This window comes from Desmodus rotundus, chromosome 9 (assembly GCF_022682495.2).
Source record: "Desmodus rotundus isolate HL8 chromosome 9, HLdesRot8A.1, whole genome shotgun sequence".
In the NCBI taxonomy this organism is placed as follows: domain Eukaryota; kingdom Metazoa; phylum Chordata; class Mammalia; order Chiroptera; family Phyllostomidae; genus Desmodus; species Desmodus rotundus.
The window spans coordinates 45,610,997-45,624,061 of record NC_071395.1 but is presented as its reverse complement, the minus strand read 5'-3'; the positions used below and the strand labels follow the sequence as shown (position 1 = coordinate 45,624,061).

Sequence of the window (13,065 nt, the reverse complement as noted above, 5' to 3'; positions counted from 1 at the left end):
TCGCTAACACGATTGTGCGGGGCCCGGTTGGGCTAGGTGGGGTGGGGCGCGGCGCGGACTCTGCGCACCAGGCTCGCTGCCTACAAGGTCCAGGCGCTTGTATCCCTGAGTTCCCGGGAGGGGGCGCCGGCGAGAAGAGGAAGGCTCCCCGGCTCCTCCCCACCTCTCGTTGAGCCCCAAGTCTGCAAAAAAGAGGCACGACTTGGGTCCAATGACTGCTCTGCCGTGTTGGTTCCTGGACCTCGCCTCCGGGAGGAGGATGCCGGCAAGGCCACTTCCAGAGGGCAGTGGGTGATAAAAGGTCTGCAGGGCTCCTGGGGGGTGATGGTCACCCTTCCAGACCCCCGGCCCCTTCCCCTGTAGGGTACGTCCTCACTGGTCCCTCTGCGGGGGACTTCGCTCCAGAGTAAGCGCAGTGCGGGGTCCTCCCATTCCTTGACGGCCCAGGGCTGAGTTCCCAGTGCACTTCGGCTCAGAGGCTATGCCTCAGGGTCACCGCACCTCTGGGCTCACAGCCGCTTGTTCCGTCTTGATGGGTCGGGCCGCCCCACCGGGGCTGTCGTTGGAGCAGGCCGGGCGTGCGGGCTGCAGACGCGTCACCGCCTCTGCCCGGCGACAGGGCCTACGGCGGGCACCGTCGTCGGGGCCTCTGTGTGCCAGCCGTTTGCGCGGCCCGGGCAGGGCGGGGCCTGCTGCCAGAGCCGCCTGATCTCGCAGCAGGCGCACAAGGAAGCCGATGTACTTCATGGCCAGGCGGAGCACTTCATTCTTGCTCAGCTTCCGGTCTGGCGGGTGCGTGGGCAGCAGCTTTCTAAGCTCAGCGAAGGCGCCGTTCACGTTCTGCTGCCGCCAGCGTTCTCGGCTGTTGGTGAATACGCGCCGGGCCACCTTCTGGGGCTGTTGCCCTGCAGACAGAGGAGAGGGGTTGGCACCGAGGGGGCGCCCCCTCCTGCCCTCCCTTCAGGCACCCAGCACTCTGGTGGAGACTTCCACACAGGTGGTGAGCTGAGGCTTTCTCCACCAAAGGGATCCACGTGTAGAATCCCTGTGTGGCTCTCCTGCTAGTTAGCAACCCTGCCCATCCCCCACCCTCAGCCATCTAGAATCTAGACAAGGACAGACCAGGCTGCAGATCACTGGGGCCTCTGTGCCTCTGACTGTCTGCACCTTTATATCGGTGGTTGAAATATTTCCTTGGGCTGCCAGTCTGGGGAGCTGTCCCTATAGTCCTCATTCTGAGTGTGTCTCTGTGTGTGTGGCCAGAGGTGCTTGTGGGTCTGAGAGGTACTCCTGTTGTGATTGTGGGCCTGTCCTTGTCTCAGGTGGCTGTGTGACTTGTGGTCGGTCTACATGGCTGTGGTTGTGTGATTGTTGCCATGTGGCTCTGTCATGCATGGTTGCGGTTGTGTGGCTGACTCTTGTGTGGCCATGGTCCTAAGTGGCTGTGGTTGTGTGGCTGTCTCCTGTGTGGTTGTGGTCCCATGCCTGTCTCTTGCAGGGGGGTTGTCATGTGGCTGCTTCCTTGGTGGCTGTGCATTCGAGTGGCGCTGTCATTTTGTGACCCCTGTGCCATGCTGTTTGCCAGGACTCTCTGTGGCTTGTTGGGTGACTGGTCGTGTGGGACTGGCTGTTGGGACTGTGGTTTTGCACATGGTTGTAATGCGAGTACTGAGCCCTGTGTGGACTGTCCTCTGTGTGTGTCTGTGTGCACTGGCAGCACCTCCCCCTGTGGAAAGGTACAGGACAGACATGGACCCCATGCAGACACAAGCCCATACTCACCCTCAGCCAGCTCCAGCTCACAGTGGCTTGGTCTCCGCTTCAGCCGGCTGCTAGGGAAGATGCTAAAAGGTCCTGCCGGCCCAATGTAGAGGCTGTAAGGGTTCATGGGTCACTAATGCCTTGTGGGAAATGACCCTGGCCCCATATTGCCCCCAGGCCCAGCCCCCCACTGACCTGTTGAGGAAGGGGTGAGGATGGTAATGCAGGGCTAGATGGGTTGGGGCACTTCCCAGGGCAGAGAATTGCAGCAGCGGGGGCCGCAGGGTACTCAGCTCTGTGGTGGCCATGGCTGCCCCTGGGGGCCTAGTGTGGCCCAGGCTGATCACCGGGACACCAGGGGGAAGTCTGGGGGAGGAGGCACCTCTGTGTCCCACTTCTTCCGTCTTTGAAGGCCCAGGCGAGGCAGGCTTGGGGAGCGGGGCAGGCGCTGGGCTAGGGGCACGCACCATCTCAGCCTTCTCAGTCATGGTGGGGCCCACCTCTGCCTGGGCCTCGGGCGGGCACATGGACCCCAAGGGGGTGCTAACCTGTGGAAGGGAAGATAGCCAGTGGGGAGGAGGAATCTGATGCCACACACCCCCTTAGCCCAAAAGAGCCCTCCAATGGAAGGGATTGGGGGGGAGGATTGGCAGTTCAGTGGGCAAAGGCAGGTTATGGAGTGGGCCCAGAAACTGCCAGAACATGGGAGGGGGGTCGGACACAGGGCAGGAGGTGTCCACTGAGATGCTGTGCACTCGGTGAGCCCAGCAGTGCCGTCTCTGAATTGTTTGTGATCCAGGAGGGCCTCATCGACCCAGCCCCAGAGCGAACTCCCTTCTTCCAGAATCACCTCTCACCTGGAGTCTACAGGTAGAGGCAAGGCAGGGGACACATGATGGACCCTGGGACCCTTAGATCTGATCCTGACACCCTTCACTGACACTGTGTCCTTGGAATCTCCACATGATTGACTCTGACCCTTCACTGACCTCTCCTCTCCCACCCAGGCCCACCCTGTGGTCCTCATCTAGGACCCTGAGGCTCTACCCATCACCTCTGTCAGGCCCTGAAAGTCCTCCATAATCACTCCAGTGACAACCACCCCTACCAAAAATGTCCCCCTCACTAATCCTGTGACCCCGCTGCTGACACTGTGACCCCAAATGCTGGCATTGCCCAGTACATACAGTCATGTCTTAATCCTCCATCTGGCCCTGGTGACCCCTCCACCCTTCCCACCCATCAGCATCCCCCCCCCCCGACCTTTGCACCCTGTTTAGATGTCCCTGTTCACTCTTGGCTCCATGGCCTAGAGTGTCCCAGCAATAATGGGGACACCTGGTCCCTTTGCCCTGTCTTCTCTAGCTGGGTCCTAGGGAAGCTGGCCTGGCCTCTTGCTTAGTTGGTTCCTGCAGATGAATGAATGAAGGTAGGTGGGTCAGGGATTCCCCCGCCTTCAGGCTGCTCCCCTCTTACCCCGGTGCTGGTTGCGCTGCCTGCTGAGTGCCCTGGCTCTGTCGGTCAGCCAAGGATATGGTTCCTGCTTCAGGCTGGGCTCCGCAGCCCTGCTTCCTCCAGCCTCTTCACTCTGTGCCCCAGGCAGTTGGCCACCCTGTCTGGACTTCACCTCTTCCTGGGCTCCCAAGGGCCTTAGGGCCTCAGTGATGGCAGCAGCATGGGTCCCTAGAGGAAAAGTGAGCGGCTCGGGGGGGCTGGCCCGCCTTCTCCCCGCCCCCAGCGGCCAGTTTCCTCCCTCTTACCCCTGGCGCAGTGGCTGGAGGATGCTGGGCCAGTGCAGATAAGGGCCTGGCCGCCTGGCCGAGACTGATAAGGAGTCCGGCTGACCCGGAGGAAACCAGCGGGCGGGGATCTCTGAGATCGGCCTCTGGCCCAGCCCCAGACCAGCGGGCAGGACTGGCTGTCACCCCTCAGGGCTTCACCTTCCGCCTCCCAGTCACTGGAGGGACCCTGGCCCTGCAAGGACCCAGCCCCAGTACACAGCTGGGTGTGAGGTGCCCAGATGCACAGATAGGAAACTGAGGCAGGAAAGCAGTGGCCTTCTGTGTCTCTTGGGTCTGGCCTATGGCTTTGAACACCCCCAGTTGTGTCCGTGCTGATGGGGGTGGAGAGCCCTTTCCGGCCTTGCTGGGGCTCGTGACTAGGGGCCCTCTCCTCCCCCTGCTTGGTTCCTCTTTTTACAGAGCCCCTCCCAGCCTTTCTGCCACCCCCACCCCAGAGTGGGGCACTGGCAGGAGGGCATTTCTGACAGTCTGATCTTGGGTACCCAGCCTGGGCAGTTGTCTTGGTCCCAGCTGTGCTATCCACACACCACCTTTCCAGGCCCAGGAAGGTTAGCAACTGGGGGAGGTTTACTATGTTGCCAGGGCTGCTAGAACCTTCCAATAGGTACCCCCAGCATACCCTCACAATCCTGGTCCTCTAGGTCACAGGGTCACGTAACTGGGTGGTCCCTGGCCCTCCTCGTCCTACAGCCTGGCCACTTCAGGGTGAATGGTGATGAAGAGGTGTTGCATGAATGTCCTGGGTGGTGGTGAAACCCAGGACCTAGATGGAGCCTTAAGAAGGGGGGTAGGGCGCTGGGTACAGCTAGGTAGCAATGACAAGACTGTTCCTGATCCCCAGCACCCTCTCACCTGGGTCAGTGGCGCTGTTCTATGTCCATCTAGGTGACTGCAGGAGCCCCCCAGGTAGGCCCTCAGCTTCCACCCAGCGCCAACGCTACCACTACCCTCCCAGAAACCAGATGACACTAGGACCCACCAACAACCACCCCACTTTCCCAGCAAAACAAGGGTCCAGTTCTAAGCACTGGGTGAACTTTTAGGTGCCCACAAGACTGGTTCTAGGATCAGGTTTATTTTACTCCTGGGGATGGAGCAACGTGAAAGCTGCCTCTGGGGTCCCACAGCTACCGCGTGGCAGGGTGGGTACTCTGCGGCAGGCCTGTCTATTAACGTTGCTAAGGCTTGCCCTTGTGGGGAGGATGCAGCAGTCAGCCTGGTGCCTTGATGAGCACCCCCACCCAAGGGGCCACAGGGCAGGAAGCACCTGGTCTGCAGCGGATGCACAAGGCCCCCTGGTTCCGGTCTGGCTTCCGCCACCGCGGCTCCGCGGGGAGCTGGGCCAGAGAAACCAGGCAGCAGAGGTGGCAGCGAGAGGCCACGTGGGAACTCGGTGGCACCCGCTTGCGCGCGCCTGTGCTGGAAAGCACGCCAACGGAAAGGGGTGCAGAAGGCCCCTGGGCGTGAGCACAAGGCTGCCACCCTGTGGCCGTCTGGGGAACCGCAGTCGCCCGCAACCAGGTGCTTAAGTGTTTCTAGCTGCAGAGGGTCAGACCCCCCCCACCCCCCACCCCACCCCCCGGAAAGAACGCCTCAGACAGAAGCACTGATTACACCTCAGTCAGGCAGTCAAACCAACCTCTCGAAGCACTGAGCTCCCTCAAGGAGTTAATTCAGATGGACAGAGGAATAGGCCCCAAACATGCTGGAGAGATGGACAGACAAACCACAGGCAGCTTCCACACTCAAGACAAAAAAATCAGGACAAAATGAAATCTCTTTATTGGCTCAATCTATACCTGGACCAGTGGTGACCTCAGGCCCAGGGGGGTTCGGGTTTGGGGCCTGTGGGTAGTCAGAGGGGACAGCTTCAGCAGTGGCCTCGGATGTTGGGGGTCTGTGGGAGTAACAGCACTGGTCCCCCCGTTGACAGGTGCCCTGGTGGGAAGATGGTAGGTGGGAAGCCTGGCCCAGAGCCTGGCAGCCTCTGCTGGGTTGCTTTCCTGGATGGGGAGCTCACTCCCATACACTTGCCCACCCCCAGTTCTCCCAGCCCTGCCTACCCCTTAGCCCTGCCCTGTTATCACCTCAGGATGACCCACATGTGCTGCAGTGAGGAGTAGGGGGTATCTCACCTCCTTAAACCTCTTGCAAGGAAATGTCTTAAGCCGGGCAGCCCGCTGGGCTGGGTCCTCAGCCAGTTCCTTTCGCTTATTCTGGAGCAGTCTGCGTCTGTCCTCCATAGCTTTGCCCTCTGCCTTACCCCTGTGCAGGGAGATAAGCAGCTAGGATCCCATCTGGCTTCTGTACCCCAGGCCCTGGTCAAGTCCCACCACCACCACTCTCACTCACCCTGGCCGGGCACGGGGCCGGGGACCCCAGTTGGCCTCAGGGTTTGCCTGGAAGCGCTTGAGTCCTCGCTGGCGGGAGCTGGGGTTGGCATCGTCCCGAATGGTGAAGTTGGCCTTCAGCCTGGGGCAGGTGGGATGTGGCTGAGGGCCAGCCACCACTTGGACATGCACAACAAACCACCCATGGGGCCTGCCCACCGTGGTGACTTGGGAAAGACTGCATTTGCCTGTGTCAGGATTCTCTCCTTCATTTAATAAACATTTATTGAGTGCCTACTGTGTGCCTGAACTCTGCTGCTGGTAAAGCTGACATTCTAGTGCACAAGATGGGCAAGCAATGGGACAAATCACAAATCAGCAAATCATGTTGTGTTAGGGCATGTGGTAAGAGTTTTGGCAAGAACACAGGAGGGTAGAGTTACTGGGAGACTGGGGAAGGAGGTGAGGGAACAGCCATTGGGGGGATGCCGGGGACAGACACTCCAGGAAGAGGGAACAGCCCACGAACGGCGCTGAGGTGGGGATGTGTCTGAAGAGTTTGAGTGAGGAGGCCAGTGTGGAGCGAGCCGGGGTAAGTGGGGAGAATGAATGAGAGCAGGAGAGGGACAGAGGGATGGGGCAGGGCTTGCAGGTGGAACTCTGTTTCACTGAGTAAAGAGGGAGCCACGGAGGGTTCTGAGGAGGAACACGATTTGTCTCAGATGCTCACAGGCACCGTCTGGGTGCTGTGAGGGGATCAGTCTATGGGGGGTGAGGGTGGGAGCTGGGGAACCAGAGCAGAGCTGACTGCACTGGTCTCGGTGAGCAGCAATGGGGCCAGACCAAGGTGGGGCAGAAGAGGAGGGGGAGAAGTGGTGGGAGAAGGTGGATTCTGGATCTCACTTGAAGAATGACCAGGTGTCTGTCTAGGGAAGTGTCATCTGCACGCATGTGAGAATCCATTCCGGTGGCATGAGTGTCGTGTCCTTACCTGGGCTCCACACTAAGAATTCGGAAGGCTGGGCTGGTCTCTGACAGCCGCTCCCGTTTCACCGGGCACTCCTTCTCCTGGAAGGCAAAGGTCAGATGCCAGGGGATGCTGAGCCTGCCCACCCCTGCCCTCTCTCCGCCACCTGGTCAGGCTGGCCCTCACCCAGCAGCGCATGATGTCCCAGAGGGCAGAGGCAGGGGCATCCGTCTTCACGGCGTTCTTACAGGCGTGGGAGAGTGAGACCCGGAAGCCAGCATGGAGGAGGGCCGACCTGGGACCGAGAGGGGCCTTGAGGGGGAGGCTAGACCTCAACGTCAGTGCTGACATGTGTGGGTGAGTCATGTTGAGTGGACCTGTGAGGCTGGCTGCATGTCTCATGGTGACTATGTGGCTGGTATAATACCAATGATTGTAATAGTCAGACTGTCCCCCCACGCCAGAGCTCCTGGCCTCTGTCTGAGCTCTGTTGTACATGAGATGCCCTGGGGGTGAATGATATTTGATCTCCATTTTATGAGGGACTTTGGCCAGAAAGGGGTCCAAGTTGCCCAGGGCACCCAGCACTCAGGCTCTGCTCCTCCCAGGCCAGGGCCTCACCGCAGCTGCAGGAGGCTGGGTGTATTACAGTGGATGGTGCTGCTCAGCTGGTCCAGCGTGTAGTACAGAGGCACGTCCGGCAGCTCCTGCCATGGCAGACAACAGGATATGGGTGGGGCAGATGGAGGAAGCTGGGTACAGGTGAGCCCCCATCGTGTTTCAGCCCTGCCCCCACCTCGGTGATGACGCTCAGAACTCCTCGGATCCGCTCTGAAGTGTGGAAGCGGCTGGGGTTGGTGCTCACAGCCTCTAGGACACGGCTCACAAAATCCAGGTCATGTATTGGCTCTACCCACAGGGGGCCACCGAGCTGCAGACACGCAGAGGCCAGATGGGCAAGGAGTGAAACACCAGGACGCTTGTGACCCCCTTGCCGAACCCCAGCCTGGCCCTACCTGGTGCCGCTGCCCACAGTGCTCACACTCGGGAGCTATGGGGGGACCACAGGCTGCAGAGAACTTGATCCTGCACAGAGGGAGGTGTTTAGGGGCAACAACCTTGGGAAGCCCTGATACCTCCCTCCTGGCTCACCCCTGCTCACCGTCCACCAGAGGCCCCGGATGCTTTGCCAAGGCGTTGAAGGTGGAAGGTTCCGCAGCCGACACACTGGAACACCAGTGCCTGCTTGCTGTGGGGAAAACGGGGGTGGCCACCACACCCCATTCCTCCCTCAGGCTGACTTGGTCCCCATTATGACCCCATTTCCTCAGGTAAAGGCTCTTGCCCTGCTCAATCCATCACCCAGCACCTGCCCCATACCCCCTGCTAACCTGGCTGAGGCCTTGACCTTGGCCTGGCCAGTGAAAACACGAACAAAAACTCGCACATAGAAATCAGCACTGATGCTGAGCAACGGCACCACGAAGCGCTGGTAGCAGTTGGCGCGGAGGTCCAGGCTGTGTAAGACGATCCTTAGGGCCTGGAGGTGAGGGTGGAGGTGGAAATCAGCCGTCAGCACTGCCTCTGAACAAGGTGCTTACAGCACAGGGTCAGGGTAGGCTCCACGACTTCCAAGCCCAGCCCTGGGCATCCTGGCTGTGTGACCCTTGGCAAGTGAGCGTGTAGTTCCCCCATCTGTGAAATCACAACAGTCTCTGTCTCCGTGGTCCTGCCGGGGGCACTATGTGATTCAGGAACACACAGGCCCAGTAAGTGGAAGTATTCCAATTAGCATCATCAGCATGGCCCACACTGTGCAACGTGGCCCAAGGACCCGTGCTCCGGCCACCAGGGGCTTAGTCGGCAGGAAGGAGGGATACTGGGTGCTGCAGAACTGCTGGGCCTTCTCCGTACTAGGGCCCACCGTGACATGCTAACACAGAAAAGGAGGCATCATTTCCCAGACTGATCTGATGACAAAGCCCTTAAGGAATAAGGATGGAGCCCCACCTTGCCCAGCCCTTTGAGGTAGCCTCCCCCTGCCTTCTTGAATTCCCACAGCAACGTAACAGTGTCCAGGCCATCACCAGCATGCCCATCTGACAGACACCAAAACTGAGGCCCAGAAAGGGGAAGTCACTTGCTCAAAGCTACCAGCAAAGTTAGGACTTGAAGCCAGAGCTGAATCCAGACCTGGAAAAACTGCCTTAAACAGACAATTCTGGAAAGTTGTTAAAATAGAGATCACTAAAAATAATGCTCCTACCCTGGACAAAGCCACTGCCCCCAAATGATCATGATTAGAAGACCATGCTCTTAGGGACTATGCTAGTTAAAGATGTGCTTATTGTTAACATGCTGGCATGATCCAGCCCTGGCTGCCTGGAGGAAGCTCAGCAGGTCTGAGAGATGGGAAGGGGTGCCGGGGGCTGGGGGGTCTCTCACCATCTCGTGGCAGGCCCGGCTCTTGAGGGCCATGGCCCCATACTTGCTGTAGCATGTCTCCCCGCTGTTCCCCGCCAGCACTGCCATGTCCGTGCAGGTCACGCACAGCAGGCCTGCAGGGAAGCACTGGACAGTAAGGACCCTTCAAACACCCCCAGCCCTGCTCTGTACCCGTAGGTCAGCCTGGCCTCACCTCCTTCACTCACAGCCTGCACAGCTGCATCCAGAAAAGGGGCTGGGCTGCCATAGGGGTCCAGGTCGATGACCTCAAACCGATCCGACACCCGCTGGTGCTGGTACATCAGCATCCTGGGGGTGAGAGGGCCAGGTCCTCAGCCTCCTGCACCAGGGACCTGCTTTGTTCCCTACACATGTCCAATCATGCAGTGTGAGGGTTCGGGCCTGGGCTTGGGGCCAGCTGCCCAGGCTTAGATCCTGGCTTTGCCGTTTGCTAACCTCATGGCCTTTCCCCCTGGAACCTCATTCTAGCTAGCTCTAACAATGGCAGTAACAATAGTCGATACAGTCAGTCCTCGCCTAACATTATCGTAGGTTCTTGAAAACTGTGACTTTAAGCAAAACGACATATAACAAAACCAATTTTACCACAGACTGATTATCTAAACAGGAGTTAAGTTCTAGCCCAGGCTGGGTAGCTCAGTTGGTTAGAGTGCCAACCCAACGCGCGAAGGTTTGACCCCTGGCTAGGGCACGCATGCAGATCAACCAGTGAGTGTCTAAGTAGGTAGGAACAACAAGTCGATGTCTGTCTGTCTCTTCCCTCTTCCTCTCTTTCTCTCTAAAATCAATTTAAAAAAATAGAGTTAAGCTCCTACATCATATTTCCAGTCTCACAAAAACATCACTCAACTTCTAAATAAAGACTCAAAACACTTCTAATGTTAAGCATTAAAATAAATGTGCGCTCTACATCTAAGAAAAATTAATAAGAACAAGTCATCATTATTTTCCACCTCACTTAATCCAGTTCAGGGTCAAGGGTGGCTAGAGTCTATCCAGGCAGCTCCGGATAGAGCCTGTCCAGGACACAAGGTGGAATCCACCCGGGACAGGATGCCTTTCCACTGCAGGGCGACTCACATCTACCCACACTCATTCAGGGACAGTGTAGACATGCCAGTTCACTTCACATGAACATTTTGAGTTGAGGGAGGAAAGCCCAGTCCCCATAGAAAACCCACATAAACATGGGGAGAATCTGTTAAATCCATACACAGTGGCCCTGGCTGGGAATCGAATTTTCTTTTTCTCCTCAATGTTAGAACCACATTACTACAAAACCTGCTATACTAATGTAGCGCATATTGCCTGACACTGTGTCAAACAATTTATAGACACGTGAACTCATTCAATCACATAATCTTCCAACGCGGGTGGAAGGTGCCTTCCAGAACAACTCCAAGGATTTGGAACTATAAGGTTCCCCTTTGCAGATAAGGAAAAGCAAATGCTACCTTCTCAACATACCCTACCCTGATACCATTGTTCAAAATTGCAACGCTCCCTCACCACATTCTTCCATCCCCTCTACCCTTTTTTTTTTTTTCCAGAGCACCTCTAATTTACTATGTCATTTACTTACTTGTCATAATTATTTGTTATCTTCTGTGTTTCCTATAGATTTTAACATGGTCAGGAAAGCAAATATTTTTTACTTAGTTATTTACTTTCTGTAAAGGGTCAGACAGTAAACATTTTAGGCACTGTAGGCCACATACGGTCTCTATTGCATATTCTTCCTCTTTTTTTAAACCTTTAAAAATGTAAAAAACATCCTTAGGTGGCAGGCCACAAAAACCCAGGCTGTGGGCCTCACAGGTTATAGTTTGCTGACCCCTGCACTTGAATGTGACCCCATCAGATCAAGGACTGTGTCTGTCTGTATTGTCTCGTGCTGCATTCCCTGTACTGAAAATGGTGTCTGGCACATAGCAAACAGTGGATATAAGCTGGTTCATTTGAATGAATAAAAGTATAAGAAGTACAAGAATGTACAAGAAACTTTAAATGGGAACCATAACGGTACTTATTTCTGGTACCAAGCACAGGCTACATAAGTACTACCTCTCATTTAATCATTACAGCAACCCCTGTAAAATTGTCGTTTTATAGACAAGGAAATCGGGTCTCAGAGAGGCTAAGGCACTGTTCCAAGGTCACAGAGCAAGAATATGACACAGCCAGTATTTGACCCCTGGCAGCCTTGCTCCAGAATGCACCTTCCAGCAGCCAGGCTCTGTGGCCCAGAACCTACCGGGCATCTGCCTGGCTGGGCTGTACCAGATGGGCCACTTCGTTGAGCTGCACATTATGGCGTATGAGATCCACAGCTCGGGCAGAGGCATCGTTGGCAACCACCAATTGGAGCCCAGGCACCTCTCGGGCAAAGCGAATGGAACGAAGACCTGAGGCTGCCAGGCCCTCCAGAACTCGCAGGCCTTCCTGTTGGAGTAAGCATAAGCAGGGAGCCTGGCTCACATCAATACCTCCATTCTCTGCTGGAGCCCCCACCATCTTCTTTCTATAGCTCTCTCCCTCCAAGAGCCTTTCTTCCTCCATCACCCACTGAACTCTGGTGCTGCCACCTATTTATGCCTGGGTCTCACCTCACAGATCTCCCCCACAGTGGCTGTTCGAGGTTGGTTTTCTGGGGCCAAGTCTGCACCCTCCTTCTGTTGAGTCTTGTCCTCCTCTTGCTCCGACAAGTCCACCACCATCTTTTGTACCTCCTTTTCACCTGGTACCTTGACTGCAGCCACCCCAAAACACAAGTCAACGGCTATCAAGGCTCTCTCTGAGAAACCTCCTCTACTCTTCAGAATACAGAAGATTCATGGAAGAAAATCCTCCCCGAAGTGCAGAGGAAAAGGCTGAAGGAGCAGAGCCCAGGGCCTGATATTTGACTGGAGCCTTCCCAGACTTTAGGGGAGAGGGGGCTGGGCAGGGAGAGAACTTGTGTGACACCCCCCCCCCCCCCCCCCCCCCCCGCCCCACCAGGAGATTGGACCTCCACTCACTCTGGATTCCTTTGGCCCCCAGCTGAATGCGAGCAAACTCAGTGATCACAGCACATCTGCAGAAGACGAAGGCTTGGCTCACACCTCCTCACTTCACAGGCCCACTGCCCTCTGCCAAGCTGACCCCGGACCCCTGCTCACGTCAGGTCCCGGTTGAACTCCTGCACCGGGTTGTAGAAGACTTCGTTGGCGCTGGGGAAGGCGATCTTGGCGGCCCCCTCGGTGACCGTCGTCTCCTGGGTCTCAGGTGGGAGTTTTTCTCCGCAAGACACCGTGCTGTTTACCATTGCGGTTGGATTCGCCGACCCTTGGGGCTGCCCCTCCATAGACCGGACTCTACAGAGACCGCGGGCGGAGCGGAGAGTCAGGCTTAGCCACAAAACGACCCTCACGTGGGACATCCGCTGCAGCCCCTTTTCGCCAAGTCTGGATCAGGAGGGCACAGAGAGGATCACAGAGCTGCGTTCCCGGGCCGGGTGGCATACACGTCTGTAAAATAGAGGCGAAGGGGACCCTGTGACCTCGGTAAGCTGACACCATCCCCTATCTTCTGAGGATGGGCCCCTATGAAGCCGTAACTCCTCGAGTGGCCTCGCCCCTGCTCTGGATCCCTCCCCTCACCGCCCAGGGCCTCCTCACTTTCGCTCCCGAAACCGAGAACCGAGTTAATCTTGGTGCACATTTTCGGGATTAGGACCTGGGTGCCGCCATGTTGGCACAGA

General features: G+C 57.1%; 2 protein-coding genes across 2 annotated transcripts; both read right to left on the bottom strand.

Moving 5' to 3' along the window:
* Positions 1–29: 29 nt before the first annotated feature.
* On the bottom strand, positions 30–3,658 carry LYL1 (LYL1 basic helix-loop-helix family member). The gene is made up of 5 exons (XM_053911683.1): positions 3,522–3,658; positions 3,238–3,444; positions 1,957–2,309; positions 1,783–1,874; positions 30–905 (listed from the first exon to the last, which is right to left on the bottom strand). Exons 3-5 carry the CDS (start codon positions 2,286–2,288, stop codon positions 493–495), a joined length of 837 nt encoding a protein of 278 aa, XP_053767658.1. The 5' UTR covers positions 2,289–2,309; positions 3,238–3,444; positions 3,522–3,658; the 3' UTR covers positions 30–492.
* A 1,664-nt stretch (positions 3,659–5,322) lies between these two features.
* Positions 5,323–13,065, bottom strand: TRMT1 (tRNA methyltransferase 1). Its single transcript, XM_024557075.3, has 17 exons — positions 12,983–13,065; positions 12,485–12,832; positions 12,344–12,399; positions 11,933–12,075; positions 11,581–11,768; positions 9,499–9,614; positions 9,306–9,418; positions 8,252–8,400; positions 8,023–8,109; positions 7,877–7,946; positions 7,657–7,791; positions 7,482–7,567; positions 7,047–7,155; positions 6,885–6,961; positions 5,916–6,035; positions 5,699–5,828; positions 5,323–5,501 (listed from the first exon to the last, which is right to left on the bottom strand). Exons 2-17 carry the CDS (start codon positions 12,742–12,744, stop codon positions 5,352–5,354), a joined length of 1,989 nt encoding a protein of 662 aa, XP_024412843.1. The 5' UTR covers positions 12,745–12,832; positions 12,983–13,065; the 3' UTR covers positions 5,323–5,351.

Bases quoted from the DNA above. Each gene is read 5' to 3' on its own strand.
- LYL1 (XM_053911683.1), bottom strand. From the start codon at position 2,288: ATGTGCCCGCCCGAGGCCCAGGCAGAGGTGGGCCCCACCATGACTGAG. The intron at 1,875-1,956 runs GTCAGTGGGGGG...GAACCCTTACAG, and splicing joins CCTCACCCCTTCCTCAACAG to CCTCTACATTGGGCCGGCAG. The intron at 906-1,782 runs GTGAGTATGGGC...CTCTGTCTGCAG, and splicing joins TGAGCTGGAGCTGGCTGAGG to GGCAACAGCCCCAGAAGGTG.
- TRMT1 (XM_024557075.3), bottom strand. From the start codon at position 12,744: ATGTCCCACGTGAGGGTCGTTTTGTGGCTAAGCCTGACTCTCCGCTCC. The intron at 8,401-9,305 runs GTGAGAGACCCC...CCTCACCTCCAG, and splicing joins GCCGGGCCTGCCACGAGATG to GCCCTAAGGATCGTCTTACA. The intron at 5,829-5,915 runs GTGAGTGAGAGT...CTCCCTGCACAG, and splicing joins CGGCCCCGTGCCCGGCCAGG to GGGTAAGGCAGAGGGCAAAG.